Genomic DNA, 27,009 nt, shown 5'->3' with positions numbered 1-27,009 from the left:
CAACGCCTGGCAGGAAAAAGTTGTGCCTGTTACTGTCAGGCTCTTGTATTTCATTTTAAATTGAGCTTCTCTCTCTTTGTGTGTGTGTGTGTGTGTGTGTGTGTGTGTGTGTGTGTGACCTATGAGACAGAGGGCTTACCCACGTCATCATGTTGGACTGAGACTCGAAGCATCAAAGAGGCTCTGAACGATAACGTCAGAAGAACGACAGGAGCCATTGTCCTCCTGGTCTGCTGTGCACCGGAAAACACTGTCCATGATCCCATAAAAAAGTTGTTGTTTTTTTTTTTTTTTTTACCAGAACAGAAAACAGGAGGTGTTGTCAATATAAATGACATGTAATCAATACCACCAAACTGAGACTTTGAGACTTCATACTAATTTGCTGAACACTAAATGCTCATGAAATTAGATTTTATGGTGACGAAATGACAGCAATTACAATTCCAAAAATCAAAAATGTTGTGACACAATCATTTTCAAGAACAAACACTGAGACAGCTTAATGTGTTAAGCACAACCACAAGTAAGTGTGTGTGGGGCTCATACTGTACATGCATGCACACTGGCCATGTGTGTGTGTTGATAGTCTCTGTGTAGGGAGGGGCAGCTGATGGAGCAGGGAGCTGGCTGATGGAGGGAGGGGACTGAGGAGGCTAGAGGAGTTTATAAATTCCTACCCATGTTTACACCTCACCCACAATCTGATCAATTCTCATGCTATCAACACTGCAGAGAGGAAACATCTGGCTCACGTCTGGGCTTTGTTACAGAAAGAGGGCACTTGCTTTACAAGAAATGGATTGTGAAATCTAGTGGCTGCTCTGAAATAATTCAGTCTGACTTGTTCATTTGGCTCCAGAGTGCTGAGGAGGAACGTGTCTGCTCTCTGATTTAGAGATGAACCTCGTTTGAACTTGGCTGGCTGTACATTGAAACCCTCAAGCCTTGGACTCTACTATATACTACTTTTCTCAGACCCTCGTTTAGCCATCAGCACCTATGTACAGCAGTGGCTACTCTCAGGTCTCCAAGTACAGCCCGCAGGCCCAAAAGAAGATGCAGTACCGCTCAAATGGCAAGAGCTGCGGCTACTACATGCGCATTGTCTTCTTCTTCTCATCGCTCATTCAGTCTCTTATCATAGTCAGCTTGGTGCTCTTTCTGATCTATGGTAAGAAGCAGGACTCAGCATCCACATCACGCATCGAGGACCTGGAGGAGAGCTTCAGCCGACTCTCCATAGAGAACGTCGCCCTGAGGCACCAGAGGAAGAACCTGACCACCTTACTCAACTCCACGCTGACTGAAAAGGCCCGCAATGACTGGGACCTGGCCAGGCTGCGCTACGTCGCCAACATCTCATCAATCCTTATCCAAGATATTGACAAGAGGCTGGTGAGAGACTGAGCTGAGTGTTTGTATTACACCTAACATGCAAATTATTGTCTTTTGTGAGCGTTTCCATGTGTAACTTAATTGTTACAGCTTCTTTGGAATTGAACTTTAACCTTTCAACAGCCTTTCATCAAATGTTGTTAGTGTAAATAAAGTTACAAATGAAAGGAAATACCTGCAATGCCTTGGTCAAATTGAGCCCCAGCAGATAAAAAGCTGTTAAAGCTTGTGGTTCAATTATCTGATAAGCTTGAACAGTGTCATACTCCGCTATGCTGAGTATATTTACACCACTCATTACTGCATAAATGTAAGTTTGGTGTTTTTAGATAAATAGGATTGTAAAATGCAGTTCTGAGATATTATCTTATAGTTTTTAGAACAAGAAGTAACACAACAGATATAATTATTATGAGTCAATGTGCCACTGTAGACCCACATGTAAATGATCCACTGTTTTTACATTTTGTTTAGTTGGTTTAGAACAACTTACTAAAACACACAATTCTTTCAACATAATTTGAACAGCAACAGTGCACGCAAGAGTCGATCTTTTGCAAGATGACATCACGTTCACTTGGCCAATGCCCACAATGTAAGTACAAAATTTCTTCATTGCAAACCCAAAAATAGATATATAAATGAAAAATTTGAGTTACTAATCCTCGCCTGCAAGATTTAGAAAGATATATTTGCCAACTTTCTCTTTTGCCTTTATAACCTAGTACAACCAGGTATCTGCAACTGTGGGCTTATGGCTGAACAGCTGAAAGCCAGGCTTGACCTTGTGGAGTCCAACTTCACACAAACAACACAGAGGATGAGGATTGAAATGGACCAGATAGCCAAAGAGAGGGACAACTTGAACTTGGAGGCCATCCGTCTGAGGAGGGACAAATCCACGCATGAAAAGACAGTGGAGTTCTATAGACAAAAATGCAAAGATGACTTTGCCCAGTCCTTGAGTGGTGTCACCAATGTCACCAGGGCTTTCTTAGAGAAGGTTGATTCCCTCTTTCCTGCACACATCGCCTTTCAGCTCACCTGTCCGAAACAGAGGGACCATCTGGAGCAGATCCGCACCAATTGCACCAGCCTGTCCAGAGATGTCGAGGACAAGTTCCAGCGTTATTTGAACAGTGTAGGAGAACAGGTGTCTGGCATTCAGTCTGAGAACAGCCGCTTGAAGGCAGAGAACTGGCGACTGTCTGAGGACTACCGCTGGTGCAGCCAGAACCGCACAGGCCTGATCCAGCAGCACAGGCAGAACTTAAACAAGCTTCAGCAGAAACATGATGAGGACAAGGAGAAACTCCTGATAGACAAGATGAGGCTGAATGGAGAGATAGAAGTCCTGGAAAACAATGTCAAATATAAAACTAAAGAGGCTGAGCACCTTGCACAGCAACTCAAGCAGCTCAACCTGACCTGCATGGCTAAGGTAAGAAAACAGGTGCCATGACTGATCACGTGAATTGTAATAAGCTCTGGGCTCTGGTGGGGCACTGTGGCCTCAAGGGGACACAAGCTGGGCTTTCTGAGCCCTTCTGTTTCCTTCATTCAGCCTTTAATTACCAAAATACACTCAGATTACTCAAGATTAAATATTTTAATGCAACTAAATTTAGAATTGGAAACCGGACCACTGTACCATGAACAATCTTGCAAGACCAATTACACAATGTTCTTTTAAGTGAAGCTGTTTTATCAGTGAAGACAGTTAAAAGGACAAAAGATAATTACTATCAAAAACAGTGACTTCTTTTGGAGTTTCACTTATCGCAAGCTGTAGAAGGCAGCAGTAGCAGATATTACATGCTGGTGCAGGAAAGCCGGTGGAGATTCTCTACTACAATATTATGTAATATGAGTCTATATAACTTATTGTTACATTGCATAGCTGTTGACTTTAACAACAAACTCCTTTTTGTGTGATGATGTTCATCTAACTCTATGTTGTTAATAATACTCTCCTTCTCTGCATTATCATATGACATATTTGCTAATATAACATCTAGAATACTAACAGAGCTCTTATCCCAGTGCTTGGAGATCTTAAGGCCTTACATAAGATGAATGAGATCAAAGCAGCCTGACTTGGTTATTGGAAATGATCCAGCTTTCAGGGCAGAGGAGGTGGAGGAGGGAAAGTGTCTGCCGATAAAGTACAAGAGAGCAGAGGGGTGAGAACTGGGAAAATACGTCTGCCAATTGTTATGTTAAGTGTCTAGTGTTATCGAGGAATCAGGGGTTTGTCAGAAAATAGAAAATATAATTCAACACAATGATTTGGGTAAATTCAAAATAGTTTGATTGCATCATACAATGTTAATGAAATAGATTTTTGAGAATTGCAAATGATGTAGAATCTATTTCCCATATTAACACTGATCTCATTTGACTTCAGACAGGGTTTAGTGGATATCCAGGACTGCCTCGGACAAGTCAGACTGGGTGGGCATCCAGCTCTGCCTCATCCAGCTCTTCTGCTTTGGATCAGCTTGGTCGGACGGGGTCAGGTTTAACATTCAGTAAGCCACTATCAACTGGGGCGGGCTCTTCAAGCTCATCTATCTTATCTTCTGGGTCAAGTAGCTCCATTGGTTCAGGATACAATAGGCAAGGCTCAACTGGGACGGGCTCTTCAAGCTCGTCCATCTTGTCTTCTGGGTCTAGTAGCTCCATTGGGTCGGCGTACAATAGGCAAGGCTCAACTGGGACAGGCTCATCAAGCACGTCCCTCTTGTCAGCTGGATCAAGTAGTTCCATTGGGTCGGGATACAATAGGCAAGGCTCAACTGGGACAGGCTCATCTAGCACGTCCCTCTTGTCAGGTGGGTCTAGTAGCTCCACTGGGTCGGGATACAATAGGCAAGGCTCAACTGGGACAGGCTCATCTAGCACGTCTCTCTTGTCAGGTGGGTCTAGTAGCTCATTTGGATCAGCGTACAATAAGCCAGGATCAACTGGGACAGGCTCATCTAGCACGTCCCTCTTGTCAGGTGGGTCTAGTAGCTCCACCGGGTTGGGATACAATAAGCCAGGATCAACTGGGGGAGCTGCGTCAAGCTACGGATCCACAGGGTCCAATCCAAGTCTTAGCTCAAGTGGGACAGGCTCAAATAAGCCAGCACTGAGTGGGCGAGGCTCATCAACCACTGGGTCATCCTCTGGGTCATCTGGGTCAATCCCGAACTTTAGCTTAAGTGGGACAGGCGCAAATAAGCCAACATCAAGTGTGAAAAGCTCCCCAGGTCTTGGGTCATCCTCTGGGTCAACTGGATCTACAAGTAAAACAGGCTCTGGACTTGGTTGGTTTGGGTTTGGGGCCAACTCAGGACAAAGTAGGACAGGAAGTGGAACAGGGAAAGGACCATCAAGTGGGAATAGTTTTGGTGGAACTGGATCGTCAATTGGGGCAGGAAGAACAAGTGGACTGGGAGGTGGCCCAGGTAAGAATGCAGTTGTTTGTGTCTAGTTTATTCTTCCCATTCTGGGACATTTTAAGTAAAGTTATGGTTCACCCATTTGCATCTAAAGGATGTCATTATGATAATTCCACAACTACATCAAACGTTTGAATGAATGGCTCTGGTGTCGCCTTTGTAGAACCTCAGTAGAAATGCTAACTGTTAGCGTTCTTTAGTTCTGTGAAGCATAAAAGCAGCCTGGCTGGCTATGTCATGGCTGAATAGTGACAAATCACTGTTTTCTTATGTTTAACCAACAGTCAGTGTTGCTCAGCACCTTCAAGATCTGCAACGCCTCATCAACCCCGCTGTCCCAGAGTGAGTAAGAAGTATCTCTAGCTATTGAATGTGAATGTGTTACCACTGTTTTTGTTGCAGTCTGAACAGTGTGTGCACAGAGGCAATATTCTATATATCTGTTATTGGCAGCAAATCCCAAGAAAAAAACACAACAATAGCACATTAATCTGTCTCTCAGACTTTGACAAAACAATATTAGTCTGACCAATTCATTGTTGGTTTTCATTTTGTTCATGGAGAATTGTTGACAATAAATATATAAATATGGAATATTGCCAAAACCATCCTGTAGCAAAAAGCTATGATGTTTTTAGATTTTATGCACTCACTCATCATCATCATCATCACACAAAGAAATAATGTAAGATTTTCTTTCTTTCTTTCTTCCAGGGAGAAACAAGATCTCTCCAGAATTTTGGGTTAATTCATCTTCGTGGGAAAAAACAAAAGGTTTATCTTCCATTGTATCTATTACATACTGCTAAATGCAAGCTTCTCATATTGAGTTCACATATTGTATATCAATATAAATGTACCATATTTTACACACTGTTTGTGACAGTTTATACTTCAATATGTATTTGGAAAAGTAAGAAGAATAACTTTTGCACTTTGAATGTAAAATGTGAAGCTTGTGTGTCAGTGATTTGTATCCACACATTATGCAACTTAGGATGAATAAGCAAATGTTGTATTTTTACAGTGTAAATATAGAAAAATAAAAGCTTTGTTTGAACATAAGTACATCAACTATGCCTGTCTCGTCTTTATAAACAAAGCTATTTAAGATATTACCCTATGCAGACCCGGAAATAACTGTTTGTCCCTGTGTGCGTCACCTATTGTGTGTCTAATTGTCTACAAATGATCCTCCACCCCCTCCTGTGATGTTTCAGGCAAGATTTACTGGCAACACGATTTAATCCCTCCAGCATGTTTATGTTTACCTGCCAACTTGTCAGCAGGCCGGTGGAGGCAGATGGGAGGAACCTTTGGAAGCACTCTTGTACACATGCTGTTGTTTAAGACAATGTGCCTGAACTGAGGAGAACACGGATATCCATTGCCTAAATACACCATCATGTATCAATTAGAAATAACACATGACACTTGAAAAGATGGGCAAAAATAAGGCAATAACACAACAAAAGCAGCCAGATTTTGTCTTTACTCTTTAGTAATTGGTTTCTTTCTGAAACAAAGAGACATAAATTAATATAGAAAAATATAAATAGGTTTGTTTGCATATTTGTGAGATATGAGTGGCACTTCTCTGTGATGGAGTTTCAAATTATATTATTGGCACTGATCATAGAATTGGTTCAGTGAAAATGTCCTTTCATTTGCACGTTATCACGAAGTCAAAGTGAAGCAGGGTAACAAACCGTTATGAGAACAGACAAACATCCTGTTCATTGCACTGGAACATACTGTTGAAGAACCAAAAGTGTGGTGGCGCCAATTAATAAATACAGTACTTAGAGTTGAGTGAATGGAGAGCTCTTTCCTGTCTAAAGGATATCCTTTGTTTAACATTAAGTGTTTTTCCACATTTGGGATGTGCGGCTTACTGTAGGAGTAGCTGTGACGATATTAAAGGTCAACTGGTTGGATGCTTCTGGGAGTCACTTTATTAGACGGACTGAGACACAGGATGTGTAAAAACTATCTCACTGGAAAATGATCATGATGATGGTGCTCTGTGCAAACATGTTTCCTGCCATCTTGGTGCATTTTTCCGGCCAGCTCATGTCATTTCTTTATTCCCCGTACACGAATAACACAATTTTCCATTGCCATTGTTGCAACTGTAACAGCCGACAATAAATTCATTTGAAGTTACAATGTTTTTACACTGTGGACAGTCGAACAAACTACTGATACAGTGTACAGTTTGAACCCAACCATCAAATTATTTGTGTCATTAAAAAGGACCATCTTAGGATTGTGCAATACAAAAGTCCAAAGAGGAGGCTTGACATGCGTTTCACCACAGTTGGCTTTACAATTGCTGACACAACCATTTAGTACCGCCGTTAACAATATCTTTGCAACACTGGCAAAAACGTTAGTGTGAATTTTGTCATGTAAGTGTAGCTGAACTTTTTTGAATGCTCTTTTATAATTCTGAAAAAGTTCAACCAACACTATCTAAAAGGTTTTGAATAGGGTGTGAATAAGCTTTGTTAGTCTATCCATACTTGTCTTTATTTTTGGGTCATCATTTAGGCCATATGTGCCACTGGGATCAGGATCATCCAGTTTGAGGTTTGAGACTTCCACACATGACGAGACTCATCGCTGGCATTTCTTTGGGGATGTTGACCCTCAGCATTGTGAAGAGCCCTGAGACCACTGACGCAGAGTTGGGACCATTGTGTCGCAGCCTGCCCGGCCACCTCCTTCCCCCTCATGATGCAGGAAAGGGAACGGGTCCTTATGATTACGACCTCCTTCCTCACCTGGGGTTGCAGGACTGTGACCTCCTTTGTCCGTGGCTGCTAATGTTCCCACTTTACTGTGACTTCTAATTGCATTTCCTATCTGCCTGGCCTCCCTTGGGCCCATGGCTGCTCAGGCCGGTAAAGTCATCAGGGGGCAAAACCCCCTCTGTTGTGCAGATAATATAGTGTTAAGGAGGTGGGGGTGAGGTAAGTGCTGTAAACAGCTGGGAGGGAAAATGTACCATAGCACTGACGTCCTTCAGCTCAAGCATGACTTTCACCTTGACCTCTCTCTTCAAGAGTTCTGGAAAAGAAAACATGGGCCAGTTTAATTGCTTAAAGAGGATGGGTTTGGCATCCTGTAACCTGTGTTTGAGCAACTAGACCGAATGTAGCCTCAATTTTATGGACAATCCTGCAGTCCTGAAGTTGCACACGTGATGTCAACTTACCAAAACACTGCAGATGCAACTTTTCTTTGGTTTACTGCAGTAACAAAAACAACCCAACAACTCACAGATGAAGCTCTTTTATGGCTGGGATGCACATGAAACACTTGTGGTTAAATAATCCTTCCAAAACATTAACAGCTGTGTTATATATTAATGTAATCAATGAAGGTTGTGATACAAGCTTGTGTATCTATAAATCTCGCAGGGAAATGTTACCCACGGGTCACAGGATGCATTTCAGCAAGAAACATCTAATCACTGAGTTTAAAATTTTGTCATGTGTGCTGCTTACAGTGGGTGGAAGCTAAGGGTTTCGCTGTTTAGAAAAGACATTTTATAATTTGCATTTTAAACCAGTTCACTTTTAATTTTGGGGTCAACTTTGGTTTAATTTAGCAGTGGTGGTGTAGCATTATGAAGTGTTTTGAACACTCTCATCTATGCCTCTGGCTGGATTCTTCTCCATGGCAACGATGGCTGAGGCTCATGATTATTGCAGTACTGAGAGCCATCCATAATGCCAAAATGATGGATAAAAAAATGATTTCTCAGATATAAAGCTGCAATAATTGAATCTTCTGGTCCTAACATAGATCTGACCATTACATTAATTGGGGGATACTGAGGTTCTTTGTTGAGCAACATTGAGGATATCGTTGAAAGAAAAGGCTGAATTGGGAGTAAAAATAGTGAAAATCACTTCCAGAACCAGCGGCTCTCACACGTTGCAACCCTGCCAGATTTCTTTCTGTTCCACAGCTTGAGGGGATTACAAACAATTATGTGCAGTTGTAGAAGAGTTTCAACCAAACTGAGCAAGTGCAATTTAATGACTGTAATACATTATAAAAGTAAATTAAAAACATGAATCAAAACTGCCAAATATGGAGTATATGTGAACAGTACAAGTTTAGTGTCTACAGCCATGCTAGCTGCTCTGTGACGATGTAGCCAGGATGCTTCAGGCTTAATGCTAACATCAACTTGCTAACATGCTGTGTTCAGGTGTATCAGTTTTGCCATATTCACCATCTGAACACAGCGTTTTAGCATGCTAACATTTGCTAATTAGCATTAAACACAGTATAGTTGGGACTTATTTGTCTTTCGTTTTGCATTAGATCTGCTCATATAGTGGTGAGTGAATGATAATTCTGACTTGATGATGGTGCTGGATTCAAAAGTCAGAAGATCAAATCAAATGAAAATATACCAGTGAAAAAACAAACTATTTTGGTGATCAGTGTTAATGTGTGTCACACAAAATACGCACTGAATTCAGTTACATTATGTTTTTATCCCTTGTTCTGTACACGCACCTGCCAAACTAAAGCTAAACACACTAGAAACAAGATGCTTAATTGAGGAACAAATGACTATTTCCTAAGTGTCAATTGTTGTCATGAGCTGAGCTGCTGTGAGTCCAGCACAGCTGCAACAGCGCCACATTTATCCATGTCATTGATTATCCATCATATACTGAGAGCCTAACTGCTGCAGCACCATTGACAGGGATAGAGAGAAGATTACTGACCATCTCCTCTGTAAGACAAAGTTGGCGCTAAAGCCACAGCAGTTATTCGGTTTCAATCCCTTACACCCACTGAGAGACATGAGTCATTGCACAAAGCTGCACAATAATTTCCCCTGGGATAAAAACACTTCAGTCTTATCTTAAGTGTATGCAAACACCCGCTGACAGCCGCTAAACTCAGTATAGGTCAGGTTTAGGTGAAGAGACAAGGCCGCTTCAGCAGGATGTCCACTCTGACCATGTCATACCTGCTGATAAATAATATTTGTTCATAATTAATAAATCACATTATTTTGACAAAAAGACAAAAGGTTATTGTTTCCTTATAGTTAAAATATTGTTTCGAGGTCATCAGTTCTTTACTATGAGTAAAAAAGGAAAGTGAAAGCAAGTGAAGAGAGGTTCTCTGGAAACTCATTTCAATAGTTTGTTATCATTTCTTAAATTCACAGAAGGCCATCCGACTCATGCAGTTTCAGAGAGGTCCAGTGATGTGACAAAAGGCAAACAGTGGCATAATTTGACCATGGATCAATTTTCAAACCTCCAAACCCAGATACAGTTCCAAAGCTTTATTTTTACCTTTTGTCTTTGCATTCTGTTGAGCTCTCATCATGTTTTTCTTTGTGGTTTTGTGGTCCAATGGTTTGTTTCTGTTATCTGTCCCATTTGTTTATCTCTATAATTTATGAGAAGCTAGAACCTTTACCTTTAACCTCAAACCTCTCTGTGTCTTATCAGTTCCTGAGAACTGCCTTTTTTCCTGTTAGGGTTGTTTTAGGTAGATGGTTGAATAATGTGGCAGCAGCCTGACCCCTGCCCAATGGGTTAAGCTGTCTACTGCCTCCATCTAGTGTCCATAACTGTGTATTGTCATGCTGGAATGGAATTGGAGGGAAATTAAAGTGTCATGGATGTGTAATTAAGTTTCCTTTTGGTTCAAGTTCTTTTACAGGTCTGAATGTTGTGGTAATTTACAGAGCATGACGTTAATATCACCTTAAATTTTTCACTGAAAAGTTGAAGTTATTGGATAATCATGATTAGTAAGTGGAAGCTTTGATATTGTGATATTGTGTTTTTATTTTTAATCATGTGACATATTTGCTTGCAAATTGCTAAAGAAAGCTCTTCAGCTCTCATTACATTGAAGGATGTGGTCACTTTATTCTCTCACAGTCACAGTGGTCTGCTCTTGTGTTTGTCTTCACTGTGCCTGAAGCAGTGAAACACAGACACAAAAGACCCTCTTCCAGCAGACATAGCCGAGGGAGAAAGTGTCCATGTGTTGACCTGACAGTGAGACCCTGTGACAAGCAGACAGATGGGCCTTAGGGTGATAGTCTCAACAGAAGGTGTGAATGAATAATTGATCCCAAGAAATTCAATTAGTGTCTCTCTGGCCCTGTTGGGCCGAGCATTTCCACACAAGATGTTTTATCATATTGTTGGTGGAAAATGAGACATGAACATTTAAATGCCATATAATTCCACTCTCATTGAACTCTCCAAGCTGTTCAGCTGTCAACATGTTTTTAAGACGCTGTTGTAGAAAAGGGCTGGCTGTTGAAGCATGGGCTCAATTAACACGTTGCCTGATATACAGAATATTTACGTGAATCTTTGAAACAGAGACAGTTCATGGGAGCCATGGCTTTACTGAGGGTTTGTAAGAAATTACAAATATGGACTATTGAAGTATTGTTCTGTGAATTGAGTTTGATGAGTAGACTGATACCTCTCTCGTGTCTGTGTGTTAAATATTATGCTACAGCCAGCAGCCAGTTAGCTTAGCTTATCTTAGCACAAAGACTGGAAACAGGTGGAAACAGCTAGCATGGCTTTTTTATTATTTTTTGTAATTATTTTTTGTGTGTGTGTGTGTTAACAAAATCCACCTACCAGCACCTCTAAAGCTTACTTCACACATTAAACATCTGTAACTGTTTAATCTGTACACAAACTGAATATCAAAAACAAACATTTGTGGGTTTATGGGAGTATGGGGAGTTGTGTGAGCAACAATTGCTGCTGACAGTGACTTCCTGGAGTTTCCACTGGTTTCCTGGCATCCTGCGTTTGTTTTTGCACTTTAGTTTTTGTACAGACTAAACAAACAAGATACACAATGTTAATTTGTGAGCTTTACATGTCTTTTTGGTCTGGCTGCCCTTGGACAGAGTCAGGCTAGCTGTTTTCCCCTGCTTCCAGTCTTCATGCTAAGCTAAGCTAAGCTAACCACCGCCTGGCTTTATATTTACTAATCCAAAGTGATAATCAAATAAAAAGTGGGTGCCAATATTTTTTTTTTTTTTTAGATTAATCTGGCTCTGCTGTGACTTGAAATCTGAAACTGATATTTTTTTCATGTGAAAACAACATGTGAGCCATTCTGAAATATAGCCCACCTTAAATTCCATTTTCAGTGTCACAAATAGCGCACATACACAGGCCATGTTGAAATTTCAAACACTGTCAAACTGGGCTACATATTTCTTGACCAATAACCAAAATATGCGAGAAGTCACTGTGGCAGTGAACATTCATTCTGATCAATAAAATCAAAGACACGTGGGTCTGACCCACCTGCAGCTCTTCACGTGCAGGTGAACACACATGTCATCGTCTGCAGACCTGCAGCCTGCGCGGTGTTCCCCTAAACTCTGTCGTCACCACCCAGTCACGACTACTGCACGTAACGTGTAGATGCCATGATCATGTTCCTCCTCCTCTTCTTCTTCCTCCTCCTCCTCCTCTATCAGATACACTAAGGGTTTTCCCTTCCCATGCAACGGCCATGCAATAAAAGCTGCGTCCTACGTGCAGTGCGGTACTTCCAGCCCCAACGCCACCTGGAGTATTCGTGTACACCACCATGCAAGCGGCGGGCAGCGGAGCAGCTGACACCGACGCTACTGTAAACAGTAGCAGCAGCACCGCAGACGTCGACGACAGCGACGGGGCAGGGGAGAGGATGGAGAGGACGGTACCCAGCGAGCAGCAGGACAGGACCAACAACCACCAGCAGCAGCAAACGTCCCTATCACCGTCCGGAGTGCTCGGTTAGTAACAGAAAAAAAAAAAAAAAAAAAAATCGTGCGTCCTGTGTGCGTGCAGCGGAGATCAAATGAAGCTGGGTATTTGCTCACTTGCACAGGAAAAAAAAGATGGGGATAAAAAGATTAGGCTACTGTGCGTGGGTAATATGGTGCAGTCACTGATGCTTGACAGACTTCACTTCACCGAATGACTCACGGGAGGCTGAAGGGGTCAATCGTCCGTGATTGGGTTTTGGTTTCGGTGCGTCTTTCCTTTTCCCGCTACATAGTGCGCATTCCGACCGAGACAGGCCCGGGAAGAGTCAGCCGTTAGTGGTCCACAGGTGCATGCAGGAGTCATGAGCAGCCGAGGTGCATGTCCCGACGGGCCGTGCTACACCACTCTTCGAGCAGACTGAAGGATCGCGTTGCAGGCTCAGGTGTCAGCCGTGTCCGCTTTGTCTCAGGTGTGTTGAAGACTTGAGGGTTGTACGGGAGAGATATTTGATCGGTGAGTAAGCAAGTGGCTGTTGTTATGGTTCGTTCCGGAGCTGCATGATGAGGATAATTAAGCAGCACTGGGTGCTTTGGTGACTTCACCGTCCGTAGACCCCCTGTCTGTATCAGGACCCCTGAATTGTTGAATTTTATGCTCATCCAGCATCTCTGGCCAAGAGGAGAGAGTCAAGCGACGGTCTGGCCATCTGGATATGATCATATAACCTTAAGCAATCTTAGCCTGAACAATGACACTGCAGTCATTGCTGTGATTTTCATATTGAATTGACCCATGTTAATCAATTGGAGACAATCATTTATATGGATCAGGATGGGTGATATAGGCTTACAGAGTATGATAGTGACCTTTAAACATTCAAAGTGTGATAGGCTGTAGGCTTTAAAATGAAAAGAAATTCAGATTTACTTACAATGAGCCAGCATGTATGTATACAATAGCTCAATGTGGTGGGGCTCTTGAGTGAAGAGTGGTTGAACTTCTGGGTAGCTGTCCCTGGTTGTCAACTGACACTTTTTTGACATTTAGTGAAAATTCTGATGAAGTTAAAGTAGGTCATCAACAGATTCATAATGTGCGTAATTTGATAAGTTTGATTTCCAAGCTAAGCTGAGTGGTATTAAAAAACACATATATGACAAAATAAATAGGTTTCAGAATCTATATCTAAGCCTCTAAGATAAGATGAGATGAGATAAGATAAGATAAGAGGTAATTGATCACACGCTGGAGAAATTCTCTTGTTACAACAGCAGAATGAAATGTAGAACAAATAGACAGTAAAAAAGATACAAAATAAAAATGAAATCAACTATGTACATTATCTACAAGATATTGAGGATGGCTCCCAAAGATGAGCTGCTAAGTGAATATCTCGGGCAACAGAAGCCTGATCATGCAGAAGAGGAGGACCAACCATCATGGAGGGACGAAGCCCTTCACAGCACGTATCACTGCCAGACAGCACAGAAGCACTAATCATGGCTGCACAAGAACAGGCCCTCAGTACAAGATCAATAGAGGCAGGGGTCTACCACACCAGATAGGACCCCAGGTGCAGGCTGTGCAAAGATGCTCCTCAGACAGTTCAGTACATAGTAGCAGGGTGTAAGATGCTGGCAGGAAAAGCGTACATGGAACGCCATAACCAAGTGGCAGGCATAATGTACAGGTACATCTGTTCTGAGTAAGGGCTGGAGGCTCCAAGGTCAAAATGGAAGACACCTCCTAAAGTGGTAAATGTGCAAGCCAAGATCCTGAGGGACCTCCAGATCCAGACTGACAATATGGTGGTGGCTAACCAAGCAGACATCGTGTTGATAGACAAACAACAGAAGAAGACTGTAGTGATAGACATAGCGACAGCAACATCAAGAAGAAGGAACAGGAGAAGTTCAACAAATACCAAGGGCTGAAAGAGGAGCTAGAGAAGATGTGGGGAGTAAAGGCAACAGTGGGACCAGGGGTAATCGGAGCACTGGGGCCAGTGACCCACAAACTGGGAGAGTGGCTTTAGTGAATTCCAGGAACATCTGAGGTCTCTGTCCAGCAGAGCACAGTCCTAGGAACAGCTAAGCTTGGACATAAGCATATGATCACATAAATAATGGGAGAATGCAAAAGTAGGCTTGTGATGTTGTGATGTGACACAACGTCAACATATCCAAGATCAGTTTTCATTGTTGTGTTTGTTTATGGCAAGTTGCATGTCAAGCTATGTAGTTAATGTTCTCCATGTCACATGTTTCATCCCGGGAGACCTCTGACTTAGAAATGGCTTTGTATCATTAAATTAACAATTAATGTACCACGATCAGTAATGATTGTGATGCATTTACACTGGGAGACTGTGAGGCTTCAAAGACGGTGGTCTGGTCTATAGTGCTGGCCACAACTGTTTCCACAAAGGGAAGAATCTAAAGATGTGTAGTCTACAGTATACTCAGGTTCTTCAGTTTGCACCATCTCTGCTGCAGGTGGACTTTAAGTCTTCTCATCATACATAGTAATGTGGCTCTGAATGGATATATTGCTGCTGCCTGGCAGAGAGATATGCATGTCAGAGACATACATGTCTTGTGGCCTTAATGAGCAGTGACACCTCTGACAGTCCGAGAGAGAGTCGCTTTGAAGTATTCAGAAACATCCAAGACAGATGTAAGACAAAGGAAAAGAGCATTCGGTGTCTGTGACTTGGATTGCATCATTACGTCTCACGCACAAGAGTCACAAGACTCAAGAGTCACAGTCACTGAGTTGGCTTGTGGCTCTAAAACATAATGCTATAACAGAGAGGTGCCAGCAGCCCCGATGGCGCTCAGTGACGGGGAGAAGTAGGTGATGTGCTAATGCAGTTATGCTGCAGAATGTGAAATCCTGGTCACAGACACGTCCTGAGAGAGTGTCACTGTTCGATTCAGTGAACAATAAAGAGATCGGTCAGTCACTACAGGCCTGACTTGAGAGTGTGAAAGAAGAAGAAGAAGCAGTGAAAAGATGATGACTTCAGAGCTGATTGTGATGAAGCACGACACTGCTGGCAAGGTCTGTTGCTCTCAATGGTTTTAGAGACAGATTGGAAAAGCTAGTTTGCTTCTGGCCATTTACACACCAGCCAGTTTATCTATTTGTTTAGAGCACAGAGCATTTACTCAAAGTCATGTGACCAGTGAAGCACAGTCAACCTTCATGCTGGCTGAACAACTGTTTTAGCCATTTCTGTCATTTTTTCTTTTCTCTCAAGTCCCAGTGAGAGAGAAGGAATAACACTGTTGATGAGTGGCAGAGTCAGACTAATGTCATCTGTGTCCTTGATGAGAAAATATCACCGTCTGCCTGTCCCGCTTTTCTCTCACGCACACTCCGTCGAGCCCTCTTTCTCACTCATTTTAAACTCCATTAACTCCAATTTGCCTCACTCTCACCTTCTTGCCCTGTTTTTCCTTTTAGATAAACTGTTTGGGAAGCGCCTTCTGCAGGCCAGGCACTACATTATGTCTCGGAAGTCCTGGCTCAAGATGGTGCCCACCGAAAACTGTGATATCCTGATGACATTCCCAGGTACGGTAAGCTCCAGCCTGTCCTCCCTGTTTGTCCTGTGATGAATGCCTCACTATAGAGAGAACAGCGCACCCTCATTAAATGTCTTTGGTGGTCAGCCAGCCACTCTGGACTCAAAGTGGTCTCTGGGGACAATTAGATCTCATCCATTTACTGTACCTGTACCGTCAGACCAGCACATTCTGCAGTGTTTTTTTAGGCAGTTGCCGTTGTGGGTATAAAACTGTGAAGCACTTCATCACACTAACTTCGCAGTGTGACTTATTGAATTGTTTACAGAATAACTTAATTTTTGTATGATGTTACACATTCATTGTTAATTGAAACAATGGGAAAACAGATCATTCTCATTAATTGCAGTCAAAATAGAAGAAGTGCAAGCATCAACATGGACTCCAGCCTTCAAAAACACATTTTCACCAACATTCAAATACAAAAGCAAACCAACACACCATCCACAATGTGAGCACGAAGACAACTCTCGTAAAGATGGCTGTTAGATTCACATGGAAAGAGTGAGTTATTACAGTCGATCATCAGTTCTATCCATGTTTGATCACTTTTAATTGATGTGTTTTTATTTTTATGTTTTTGTTCTCATCAGATTGACTGTGTACATTGCTGTGTCTTGTTCTTTGTCACTGTGCTATACAGATATAGTTTATTATAGATATTATTAAGCAACTCCACAACATATTTCACATTTGAACACATTCTTGACCACTGGATCCTACAGTTGTACATAAAGCTTTGTTAATTTTGTCAGACAGTTAAAACAACTCATGTTTGTGCTGATTTCCAGGCCTCTCACAGTAAATAGCTCACTTATAACAAACATTCGGCCCATATAGGATCTCTGCGTGCAATGTAAAGGACTCCAGAATTCCAGTCTTTGTGCATGCTGGAGGGATAGAGAGTCATTGCTCATTAATGTCCAATTGATCTTAATTTATTTTAGATATATGGAAAAAGAATGTTTGATATATGCAGACATATATGTCGGATTTAATTGGAGTGACCTCTTACTGTCATCACCACCCTACTGCCTCTCGGCCCCTCTGTCAGGCCGGTGAAGGATGGGTTTGGTCCACATTCTTTATGCGGCAGTAAAACCGTCATTTCCTGCCGTTGGCACACACGCCTGCAAACGTGTGAGGAATCAGAGCGGACATAGACAAGAAGCTGTTGTTTCAAAATGCAGTATGTATTTTGATGCTCATATTCACTGCTCACTGTCAGTTGTGTATAAGTGATGAGATGATGCTGTCGGACTCAAAGCAGTTTTTTCCCTCCTCCAGATACAATAGACGACCACACTCTGCTGTGGCTCCTCAATCAGATTCGTGTTGGAATCCCACAAGTCAGCATTCAGGTTCGACAGCATAAACACACCCAGACACACGCCTTCTTCATCACGACAACATTTGAGAAGTAAGACTCCCGAACTCACACTCTGTCTCACTGTGTGTGCATGTGTGTGTGTGTGTGTGTGTGTGTGGTGTGTGTGCATGGATGAGTGGGCTGCTATTGTCTTTGTTTGAACTGTTCTGAGTGAGGACATTTTGGCTGGTTCTTGCTGTTCCAAGCAGACGATGAGTGTTGGGGTTAGAATAATGGACATGCGTGGTGATTGAAGTATCATCCCTGCTTCTGTTGGGAACATTTTACTTCATTTTTAACTGCACACGCACACTAGGCTCAGCAAGACTGCTAGATTGAATTCAAGGAGGACGAACAACACGAGCAGACAGGCTGTAAACAAATCCCCATTTTATCCGAACCACCTATTGATGATTCCATTTATTACCCAAGCTTACACGTAGAAATCTCCAATAGATTTTGCAGAAGAAGCCAATATCTCAAAGTTAACGAAGCTTCATCTGATCTGTCAGTTAGGGTTTGTGTGCATGTATATCTGGATGTGTGTGAACATTTCTGCAGCAAAGCACATAAAGGCAAGAAATGACATTAATATGTCACATTTTTCAGTAAGGCCTGGAACTGTAATGTTTTATTAAGCCTGCAAAGTCAAATATGGTGCTGCTGCCAGAGTGCGAATCCAGCTAATCAGAGAGTGAGTACATTTTGTTTTTCAGTTTTTACTTTGAATGTTAGAGTTAAAGGAACATTTCAACATTTGGGGAGATACTTATTTACTTTTTTTGACAGGAGTTACAAGGATCATCAGTAAAAAACAAACCTTTAAGCAGGTAGCCCTTTTTAACGCAGATGCAAATCCCTGCTGCACTGGGTTGAACTGAGCTAAGCCAAGGCAGCATACCGTGTATGTGTGGAAAAGGGCCACTCGAAGTTCGAGCCAGGACTCGATTATCTTAGCTTAGCATAAAGTAAAGCTTGTTTGTTTACTGCGTACGACCACCAAAGAGAAAAAATGTGTTTCGCACAAATCGCCAAACTATTCTTTTAAGCATACGTCAGTAAATTCATTTAGAAACTACACTGAGAGTTATCAGTGACAGCTGTGTGTGTGTGTGTGTGTGTGTGTGTGTGTTATAGTTTACTGTGTGCTTACCCTCAATGCACTAATCTGTCAAACATCTGCAGCCTCTACACACAGGTTTAATCCCGCTGCTCATTCACCCTCTCTCCTCACCCTCAGCTTACTGCGGGGGGCCGAGCAGATGAGCATGCACAAGGCCGTCAAACCGCAGTTTGGCGGTGGGATGCGGCGCTTTTCCTGCGAGGAAGACAACATCTATGAGAACATAGAGAGCGAGCTCTGCTTTTTCACCTCACAGGTCAGAGGTCGAAACTGTCAGCCATGTGAGCAGCGTGTCATGCTGTTCAAATTTGGGATGTGTCATTGAAGATTCTTTGAGTCAGAATTCAAAGTATGTTTCACCAATTATTTTGAGTTATCCTCTTTTTGTGTTGGTTTACAGGAGCGTCAGAGCATTATAAAGTATTGGCTGGACAATCTGCGAGCCAAACAGGGAGAGGTGCTTCACAACATTCACTTCCTGGAGGGACAGCCAATCAGTATGCTGCCATTTATTACGACTGAACCTTTTATATCTAAATATCATCAGTAATTTGTGCTATGGATTTTAGATGCAAAGTTACACTTGAAGTATTTGAGAATGATGTGAGCCTACAGATAAACAATACACTGATGTGATCTGACAAACTTTTGTCAAACATGGACTATGTGTAAGGCTCGTGATGCGTGCTCTTCAGTTCCAGAGCTGGTGGCTCGCGGGGTGATCCATCAAATGTTTCCTCTCCATGAGCAGAGGATCCTCAACCAGCTGATGACTTCTTGGGTCCAGGCGGTGTGTGAAAGGCAGCCCCTGGGTAGGCAAATATCCAGGTTTTATTTTGAAGGAAATTAGGCAGGACAGTCAACAGCAGGCCTGACCATTCATATCAAGTCCCATTTCTATTCTAAAATAGTATGAGCTTGTTGTTATCTAGTGTCTTTAGACATAATGCTTCTTCTTCTCAATGTCTTAATATTACTTTTTTCATCTGCTATCTAGATGACATCTGTGACTACTTTGGCGTGAAGATCAGCATGTACTTTGCCTGGCTGGGTTTCTACACTAACTCCATGCTTTACCCTGCTGTCATCGGCTTTCTGCTCTGGATACTCGCAGAGGCTGACCAGGTAAAGGATCCTATGACAAGATTCATTATACAAGAGCTGCCTTTTCAAACATGTTGAATGTTACTGAAAGTCACAATATACAGTGTGGGTACTCATGCTGATTTGAGAATTTTAGTGAGGTTTTGATGTTAATTCGCTGACAATCTTTCTATATTTTCTATATTTTTTTTTCTTCTATATTGTGCATTTTGTAAAAAGAAGAAGAGACGTTGAAGCAGCACACATAACCTACACAGACTGCATGGCACAATCAATACTTTCAGATCTTATATAAGCATCTTTTGACTCTCTCACGCTCGCTCACAGACCAGTCAGGATATCTGCTGTGTGGTTTTTGCCCTCTTCAATGTTGTGTGGGCGACGTTGTTTCTGGAGCGCTGGAAGAGGCGAGAGGCAGAGCTGGCCTACAGGTGGGGCACCTTGGACACCCCCGCCGAGTCCTTGGAGGAGCCCAGGCCACAGTTCAGGGTGAGGATTATCGCTGAAGCTTGCATGCATGCTGCATGCGTGCATGAAAAAGCAGTGCTGCTTTGTTGTGGGTGCACAAAAGGTTTTATTCACTTCCTGCAGCATTTGCTCAGATTGACCCTCGAACATTCACATTGTTTTTATTTTATTTCAACACACTAGTTCCTCTTTCCTCAGGTGTAGTTGCAATGTCAGTCTGGTTGAGTTGTTAATCAGTGAGCGCTTGGGCAAGTCTGCAGGATTGCCACACAAAACCAGGAAATGTGAGCATGTTGACAAGAGGAGTGTTCATACCCCATGTGCGCTGAGAGAAGAGGGCGGGCAGGCGGCCCCTCTCCCGCCTCCTCCCATCTCCTGCTGTGTGGAATGAATAGAGGATTTGGGGGAGGGAGACATGGGTGTCCACTTTCAAAATGTGTGGGAAACAGCAAACAAAAAAAAGCCCGGCTAGCTCAGTCGGTAGAGCATGAGACTCTTAATCTCAGGGTCGTGGGTTCGAGCCCCACGTTGGGCGCAAATGTTTTTTAGGGATGCACTTCTGGCAACAGCAGCCTTAGTATGAGATACTTTTATGAGGAGATAATGTGCATTGTGTTACTTAATCACCGATGTGGGTTGGATTTTTTTATACATACATTCTGAATTCATAGCAGTTTGTGATAGAAAGTTGTAAAAATAGCAACTTTGATCAAGTTAAAAGTGTCACCCCAGGATCTAAATTGGTGTTATTAAAGAACGAAATGCAATCAAGCAGGCAATCAGTTATTATGGAGCAGTCCATTCTCCAGCTAAGATGATTGCAATCATGAAGTCTCTGACACCCTCCCCGGCTGTTTTCTCTTCCTCTGCTGACTCTGCAGGGAGTGAAGCGCTGCAGTCCCATAACGGGCTGTGAGGAGTTCTACTACCCGCCCTGGAAGAGAGCTCTGTTCAGATGGCTGGTCAGCCTGCCCATCTGCCTCCTCTGTCTCTGTTTTGTCTTCCTCGCTATGCTCCTCTGCCTGGAACTGCAGGTTCGAACAGATAACACAGCACGCTGGATGAATGGAATGAAATGGAGTTGATGCAGTCTGGGGCTGATAAATGAGGATGTTTCCATGTATTTCTTGTGACGAGCTTAAACCCGACGAGAAAGAGCAGCGGTACAGTTTATTATGTGCCAGAAAGTTAAGATCCATAACTACAGTTTAGTCCGTGAACGATATCATCTTAACTAACACGTTAAACAAAGCACATTCGAATTGCCAGCTCATATTCATCTAATAGACTTTTAAAAATAGCTGTGAGATTTGAGAGATCAGAATGAATAGAGCTTATTAAATATTCATTATGCTTCTAATGCACCTTGCAGGAAGTGGTGATGGAGATTCAGGAGCTACCTGGTATCACACGATTCATTCCCAAGATACTTCTGGCCCTAACTGTAACCGTGTGTGATGAAGTGTATAAGAAGATTGCCTACTGGCTTAATGACATGGGTGAGAGACACACATGAACTCTCTAGGCACAACAGTGAATTATTATCTGTGACATTTTTAAGAGAGGAATTACTTAAATTAAAGTGGAACATGTTTTCCCTTGATTGTAATTTTGGATAGGCATCCTCTCAGTATGTGTGAGTATATTTCTGTGCTACCTGAGTGCTGCCTTGTCCTTTGCATTCTTCAGAATTCAGATTCTTTTATATTTATTTCTTCATCCAGAGAACTACAGACTTCAGAGTGCCTATGAGAATAATCTCATCATCAAGATGGTTTTTGTAAGTCATGCTTACTTCCCTTCTCTTTGGGGTAGAATGAGACAGTTCGTGTTGGTTGAGTGTGTGTTTGACTTCCTGTCATCTCTCCTTCCTGTGGTTGTTTCACAGTTTGAATTCATCAATTCTTACCTTAGCCTTTTCTACATCGGATTCTACCTCAAGGACATGGAGCGACTCAAGGAGGTAACAGCAACTGTTGGCAGCATCACAAAGCAGAACAAAGGAAAGCTACGCTAAGCCCCACCCTCCCGAGTCACTGCTTCTGTGTCAAACTTTCCATTCTCACAGACATATGCAGCTTGATATGATACTGGTGATAATTTAACATGCAAATACAGAGATGCATTGATCTGGTATTGCAGGGTTATTTTGCTCATAACCCTGTGTGGCTTAGCTCGCATACTTTTTTCAAGCAGTATTTTATTTTTAATGTTACAAGGCAAAATACTTTTTAGATGAGGAGTAACTGAAGCATGAGCTTATCTTGGGTAATGTTGGCTGGATTTAAAGTGCATGTATACATACTTAATTGACACAGTAGGTACCGTAGTAAGCTAGTTAGCTGATCCCACCCTCCAGACTCTTCAAATGAAGAATATCACCCTAAGTAATGACTGTACACTCAGTGTTTGGGGGAGTGCTATAATGGAGGGTCAATTACAGAACCAATGGCCATACCAGATCAGGTAAGGCTTTAGCAGCAAAATCCCTGAGGGTTTTCAATGGAGCAATGGTGCATTTTACTGAATTCAGCATTTCATTTTATAAGAGGGAGAATGTGTAATTTCTTCTTTAAAGTTATTTAGTGCCACTTTAGTGTCGTGTGGTTTGTCAGATGCCGTGAGGTGACGTCAGTGAACTGCATTTGTACCTTAAGTCAGACTGAAGATCTGCATCATATATGCTTGCTTTACACTTAGTGTGCATGTGTCGACTCTTGGGCCCATTAACGGATGTCTTCCTTCTCCTCACAGATGCTAGCCACTCTACTGATCTTCCGCCAGTTCCTGCAGAACATCAAAGAGGTCCTCCAACCTTATCTCTATGAGCAAAACAAGCTGGGTGTCTTCACCCCAAAGGTGCTGTGGGAGCTGCTCCAAGCCATCATGCTTAAGTATGGCCGTCTGGCTCTGGGGAAGGCTCAGGCCTCGATGACAGCCTATTCCTTCCTTGGTCCCAGAGGGATCCCTGTCAGTCACACTGCTAATGGTAACCCAGAGCCGAGGAGAAGGGGGGATCTGAAAGCCGGATTCAGGCTGACAGAGGAAGAGTGGGACATGAATGACAGCAATCTGAAGCAGCGTAAAGTCAGCTTCACGGAGAAGGTCGACTACCAGGATGTCACGACGGAAACGCAGACGGTGTATGACAGCTTCCTCGAGGACAGTCCCACACTGGTAGAGGAAGGGATGGATCCGTCCAGTATTTTTGACAGTTGTGATGAGGACAGTGATTGTGAATCGTTGACTCAAGTATGTGGTCTGTTTGTTACTACGACTTATCATTCAGTTTTTTTTAGCTGTGTGGTTTTGAAAATCTCCATCTCAAGCAGTGATTTTGTCTGAGGTTGTCACACCATTTCCACTGTCTTAAAGAAACAGGAATCTCACATTATGTTTAGATGGTTGTAGCTTTTTCCAGTACAGCTCAGCTTGTTTCATGTGGTTTTATTAATTAAGTCACATCATGTCTGTGGAGGTTGATCCCATGCATGCAAGCAGAACACTGACAAACCAAATGAAACTATGCAAGATGTCTTAGTCACTGGAGAAAGTATTGTAGTGTAATGTGTACATTAGCAGGAGACCAAGGAGAATGGCACTGTGTCCTCTCCAAAGGAATCTGACTCTCTCTGTCAGAGAAGAAAGAACGTAGGTGAGGGGAAGGAGGATAAGAAGTCCTGGATTGATCCACCAGAAGAACCCAAAACTGTCACTCTGACCCAGGCGGAGATCGAGAGCTGCATGCAGACATACGAGGTGGGACTCATTTTACTTTTTACAAACTATCTTCCATCATATAACAACATCTATGTCCAATTTCACAACAGCGCGCCTATGAAAAGAATAGTATTGTTTCACGATGTTTGACTCCTGACAGGATACGCTTCAGGACTACCAGGAAATGTTCATTCAGTTTGGCTATGTGGTGCTCTTCTCCTCTGCGTTTCCCCTGGCGGCCATGTGTGCTCTTATCAACAACATCATCGAGATCCGCAGTGACGCCCTGAAGCTCTGCACCGGCCTGCAGAGACCCTTTGGACAGCGGGTGGAGAACATCGGACAATGGCAGGTCAGTGTGTTTGTTTTGGAAAATGTCAGCGAAGCCTTCCAGGCTGCATCGTACATCAGAGCAGCCTGTACACTTCTTCCTGTCTCGCTCTCTGTCTCTCTACATCAGACTGCAATGGAGGCCATGGGCTTGATAGCCATCATAGTGAACTGCTACCTGATTGGTCAGTGTGGGCAGCTCCAGCGTCTGTTCCCCTGGTTGAGTCCTGAGATGACCATCATCTCCATTGTCTTACTCGAGGTATGTGCAGTAATGCAGATTTGTCCCTGAAAGGTTTTGTAGTTAAAACAAAATGTAGTTTTATTCCCCAAATAGCCTTTTTTTTATATTACAGAAGAAATGTGCATGACCTGCTGTTTTTTGTTGTGACTTTGTAAAAATCAAAATCAATGTTTTAATCCATTATTGGACACAAAACCCTCACAGGAGTTTTTGGCATGTGCTGTGTTGTTCAGTCTGAAGTGAAAAGAAAAATACCGAGTAGGAAGCAGAATGTGATTGTGCCTTGATGTAACTGTGTGTTGAGCCTGTCCCTGTGTGGTCTCGATGGTTCACAGCACTTTGCCATACTCCTAAAGTACATCATCCATGTTGCCATCCCTGATATCCCTGGCTGGGTAGCAGAAGAAATGGCCAAGCTAGAGTACCGACGAAGGGAAGCTTTCAAGGTATAGTTGTATCATAGCTTGAAAGACCTTTGGCCAAGGCTTGCTGCTGGCTGCACTTTGTCTGATTCCTATCATATTGCTGTATATGTACTGTATCCCTGTGTGTCCCTTGGTCTCTTGGTGTGCATTGTCTTAAAATGCACACTAGTGCAGCCTGGCAACATAACTGTATGTGTCTGACTGTTTGTCTGGAGAGAGTTGTATCACATCAGTGGCACTTGTATTAATGGTGTCTTAAATACGTCTTAGAATAACACAACTGTGAGTCAGCAAACTTAGTGCAAACAAGTTCCAAACCACTTGTTTGTGTGAACTGACTGCTGGATTGAATGACAACAGTGAAGATGCTAAATGAGAGAGGGCACACAGGCTCTGTTACTCACTCTGATCTGAAGAATGTTCAGTCTTATAATTGTCAGCACTGCAGCCTCACTTGAATTTACACTTGTCTTTATCCTTTCCTCTCCTCTTTCTCTTTTCCCTCATCTTTCTTCTTCTCCCTGTGACTCTCTTTATCTCCTCTTTCGTGTCTTCATTTTAACTCGTCATTTAGAAGCATGAGCAGCAGGCCCAGCAGCACTTCCAACAGCAGCTTAGACGCCGTCGTGAAGAGGAGGAGCTTCATCGTCAGGCTGAGCTGCAGGCCGAAGCCCGTCAGGAGAGTGACTACCACAAGGCCGACGCCCAGCACCAGCACCACCATGACAAAGCAGCAGGGGGCAAGCCAGGGGACAAGCCTAAGAGACCCAGCTCTCTGCTGGGAAACAACAATGTGATGAAGCTCAAGCAGATCATCCCTCTCCAGGGAAAGTTCTCTTCCGGCACCTCACGTTCACCAGCCCAGTCCCCGACAGGGGGTGAGGCAAAGCTCACAGGATTTCTGAAGTTCTTAAAGTCGCCTGAGGTGAAAAAAGAGCCAGCAGTGGCGGTTGGAGCAAATCCAGGGTCAACGGTGACCTCCTCAGTACCCCCTAGTGGCCAGGAGAGGTCACAGTCCCCCAACAGGACATTCAGTCCTGGGAAGCTGTTCAGTTTTAGCAAATCCGAGGGGACTGTGGTGTGTGTGAATGGGACACCACCAGCGACACAGCTTGCCAACGCTCAGCCCAACAGGGCTGACTTAAACACAGCCCCCGAGGAATTACCCTCTAATGAGTCAGATAAAGGAGAATCAAGACAATTGACTGATTTAGAGAACTCTGGCTCCAAGAGTTAATAAATGTTCAATCATACCAATGTAATATTATGAACAGAGAGCAATGTATAAATGTTCAATCAAGATCCAGACAGCGAGACCCCTGTTTCTGTAGGAGAGCACGTTAGTCACAAGGACCACATGTAAGGTCAGCGAGCATTAGACTTCACTCTAGATGCCACTTACTTCACACAAAGTATTATCCTGTATCGATTAACACCTGATTATCTAGCTTCCATGTAAAATATGTACAGTAAGTGTAACTTCTTGAATGGGGCTTGAGTAACCTTTAATTAAGGTTCAAATACTGCATGACTGCCTGGTTTTCAATAGCACCACAACAGATTACACTGATGTGAGGGATCTTTTTTTTTTTTTTCAAAAGCCAGGACCTGATCATCGATGAGCCCCTCTGTCAAAGGACAAACAGCAGCTCCCCATTCTGGTTTGTTGCTCATTCTGATGCCTGTACTGAATGCATGTTACATTGTGTGCATGCATCACATTCATCCTTTCTTTTCAGTTGTGAAGCACTTTCAAAGCCATTGTATTCTTCCGCAATAGGTCAGATTATACTCACTGTGACCATAAAAAATATTCTATTTTTCTTAACTTTGATTTTCTATGAATTATTTTACTACATAAATTAGTGAATGTACTTCTATAATGCAAATAAACCTCACTTGAATAAACATCCATCAAAGACAAAGCACTGGCTGATTTTGTTAACAGTACGTCAGTATCACAGGATGGTTTCGGGGAAATAAGACATGTATGTAAACTTAT

The 27,009-nt window shown here is 42.8% G+C and overlaps 2 protein-coding genes and 1 non-coding gene across 7 annotated transcripts; all 3 read left to right on the top strand.

Moving 5' to 3' along the window:
* Nucleotides 1-695: 695 nt before the first annotated feature.
* On the top strand, nucleotides 696-5,909 carry plvapa (plasmalemma vesicle associated protein a). Of its 2 annotated transcripts, XM_076744010.1 has the most exons (7): nucleotides 880-1,398; nucleotides 1,927-1,993; nucleotides 2,124-2,839; nucleotides 3,806-4,059; nucleotides 4,246-4,850; nucleotides 5,129-5,186; nucleotides 5,559-5,719. In XM_076744010.1, the coding sequence occupies exons 1-7, from the start codon at nucleotides 1,003-1,005 to the stop codon at nucleotides 5,590-5,592; spliced, it is 2,130 nt and encodes a 709-aa protein (XP_076600125.1). In that variant the 5' UTR covers nucleotides 880-1,002; the 3' UTR covers nucleotides 5,593-5,719. The 2 variants fall into 2 exon arrangements, with proteins under 2 accessions (XP_076600124.1, XP_076600125.1); XM_076744009.1 differs by having other exon boundaries at nucleotides 696-1,398; nucleotides 3,806-4,850; nucleotides 5,559-5,909.
* Nucleotides 5,910-11,474: 5,565 nt separating this feature from the next.
* Nucleotides 11,475-26,933, top strand: LOC143329055 (anoctamin-8-like). Of its 4 annotated transcripts, none has more exons than XM_076744726.1 (18): nucleotides 11,475-12,660; nucleotides 16,103-16,213; nucleotides 17,512-17,644; nucleotides 18,834-18,972; nucleotides 19,117-19,213; nucleotides 19,412-19,528; nucleotides 19,714-19,841; nucleotides 20,148-20,309; nucleotides 21,170-21,322; nucleotides 21,661-21,787; nucleotides 22,013-22,068; nucleotides 22,177-22,251; nucleotides 23,043-23,540; nucleotides 23,907-24,047; nucleotides 24,169-24,360; nucleotides 24,469-24,600; nucleotides 24,918-25,028; nucleotides 25,582-26,933. In XM_076744726.1, the coding sequence occupies exons 1-18, from the start codon at nucleotides 12,474-12,476 to the stop codon at nucleotides 26,242-26,244; spliced, it is 3,222 nt and encodes a 1,073-aa protein (XP_076600841.1). In that variant the 5' UTR covers nucleotides 11,475-12,473; the 3' UTR covers nucleotides 26,245-26,933. The 4 variants fall into 4 exon arrangements, with proteins under 4 accessions (XP_076600841.1, XP_076600838.1, XP_076600840.1 ...); XM_076744723.1 differs by having other exon boundaries at nucleotides 23,871-24,047; nucleotides 25,582-26,924; XM_076744725.1 differs by having other exon boundaries at nucleotides 23,868-24,047; nucleotides 25,585-26,924.
* On the top strand, nucleotides 20,751-20,823 carry trnak-cuu (transfer RNA lysine (anticodon CUU)). Its single transcript has one exon. It is a non-coding gene; the product is annotated as a tRNA-Lys (tRNA).
* Nucleotides 26,934-27,009: the final 76 nt, after the last annotated feature.

This window comes from Chaetodon auriga, chromosome 12 (assembly GCF_051107435.1).
Source record: "Chaetodon auriga isolate fChaAug3 chromosome 12, fChaAug3.hap1, whole genome shotgun sequence".
Classification (NCBI taxonomy): domain Eukaryota; kingdom Metazoa; phylum Chordata; class Actinopteri; order Chaetodontiformes; family Chaetodontidae; genus Chaetodon; species Chaetodon auriga.
This window is presented reverse-complemented; position numbering and strand designations above follow the sequence as displayed.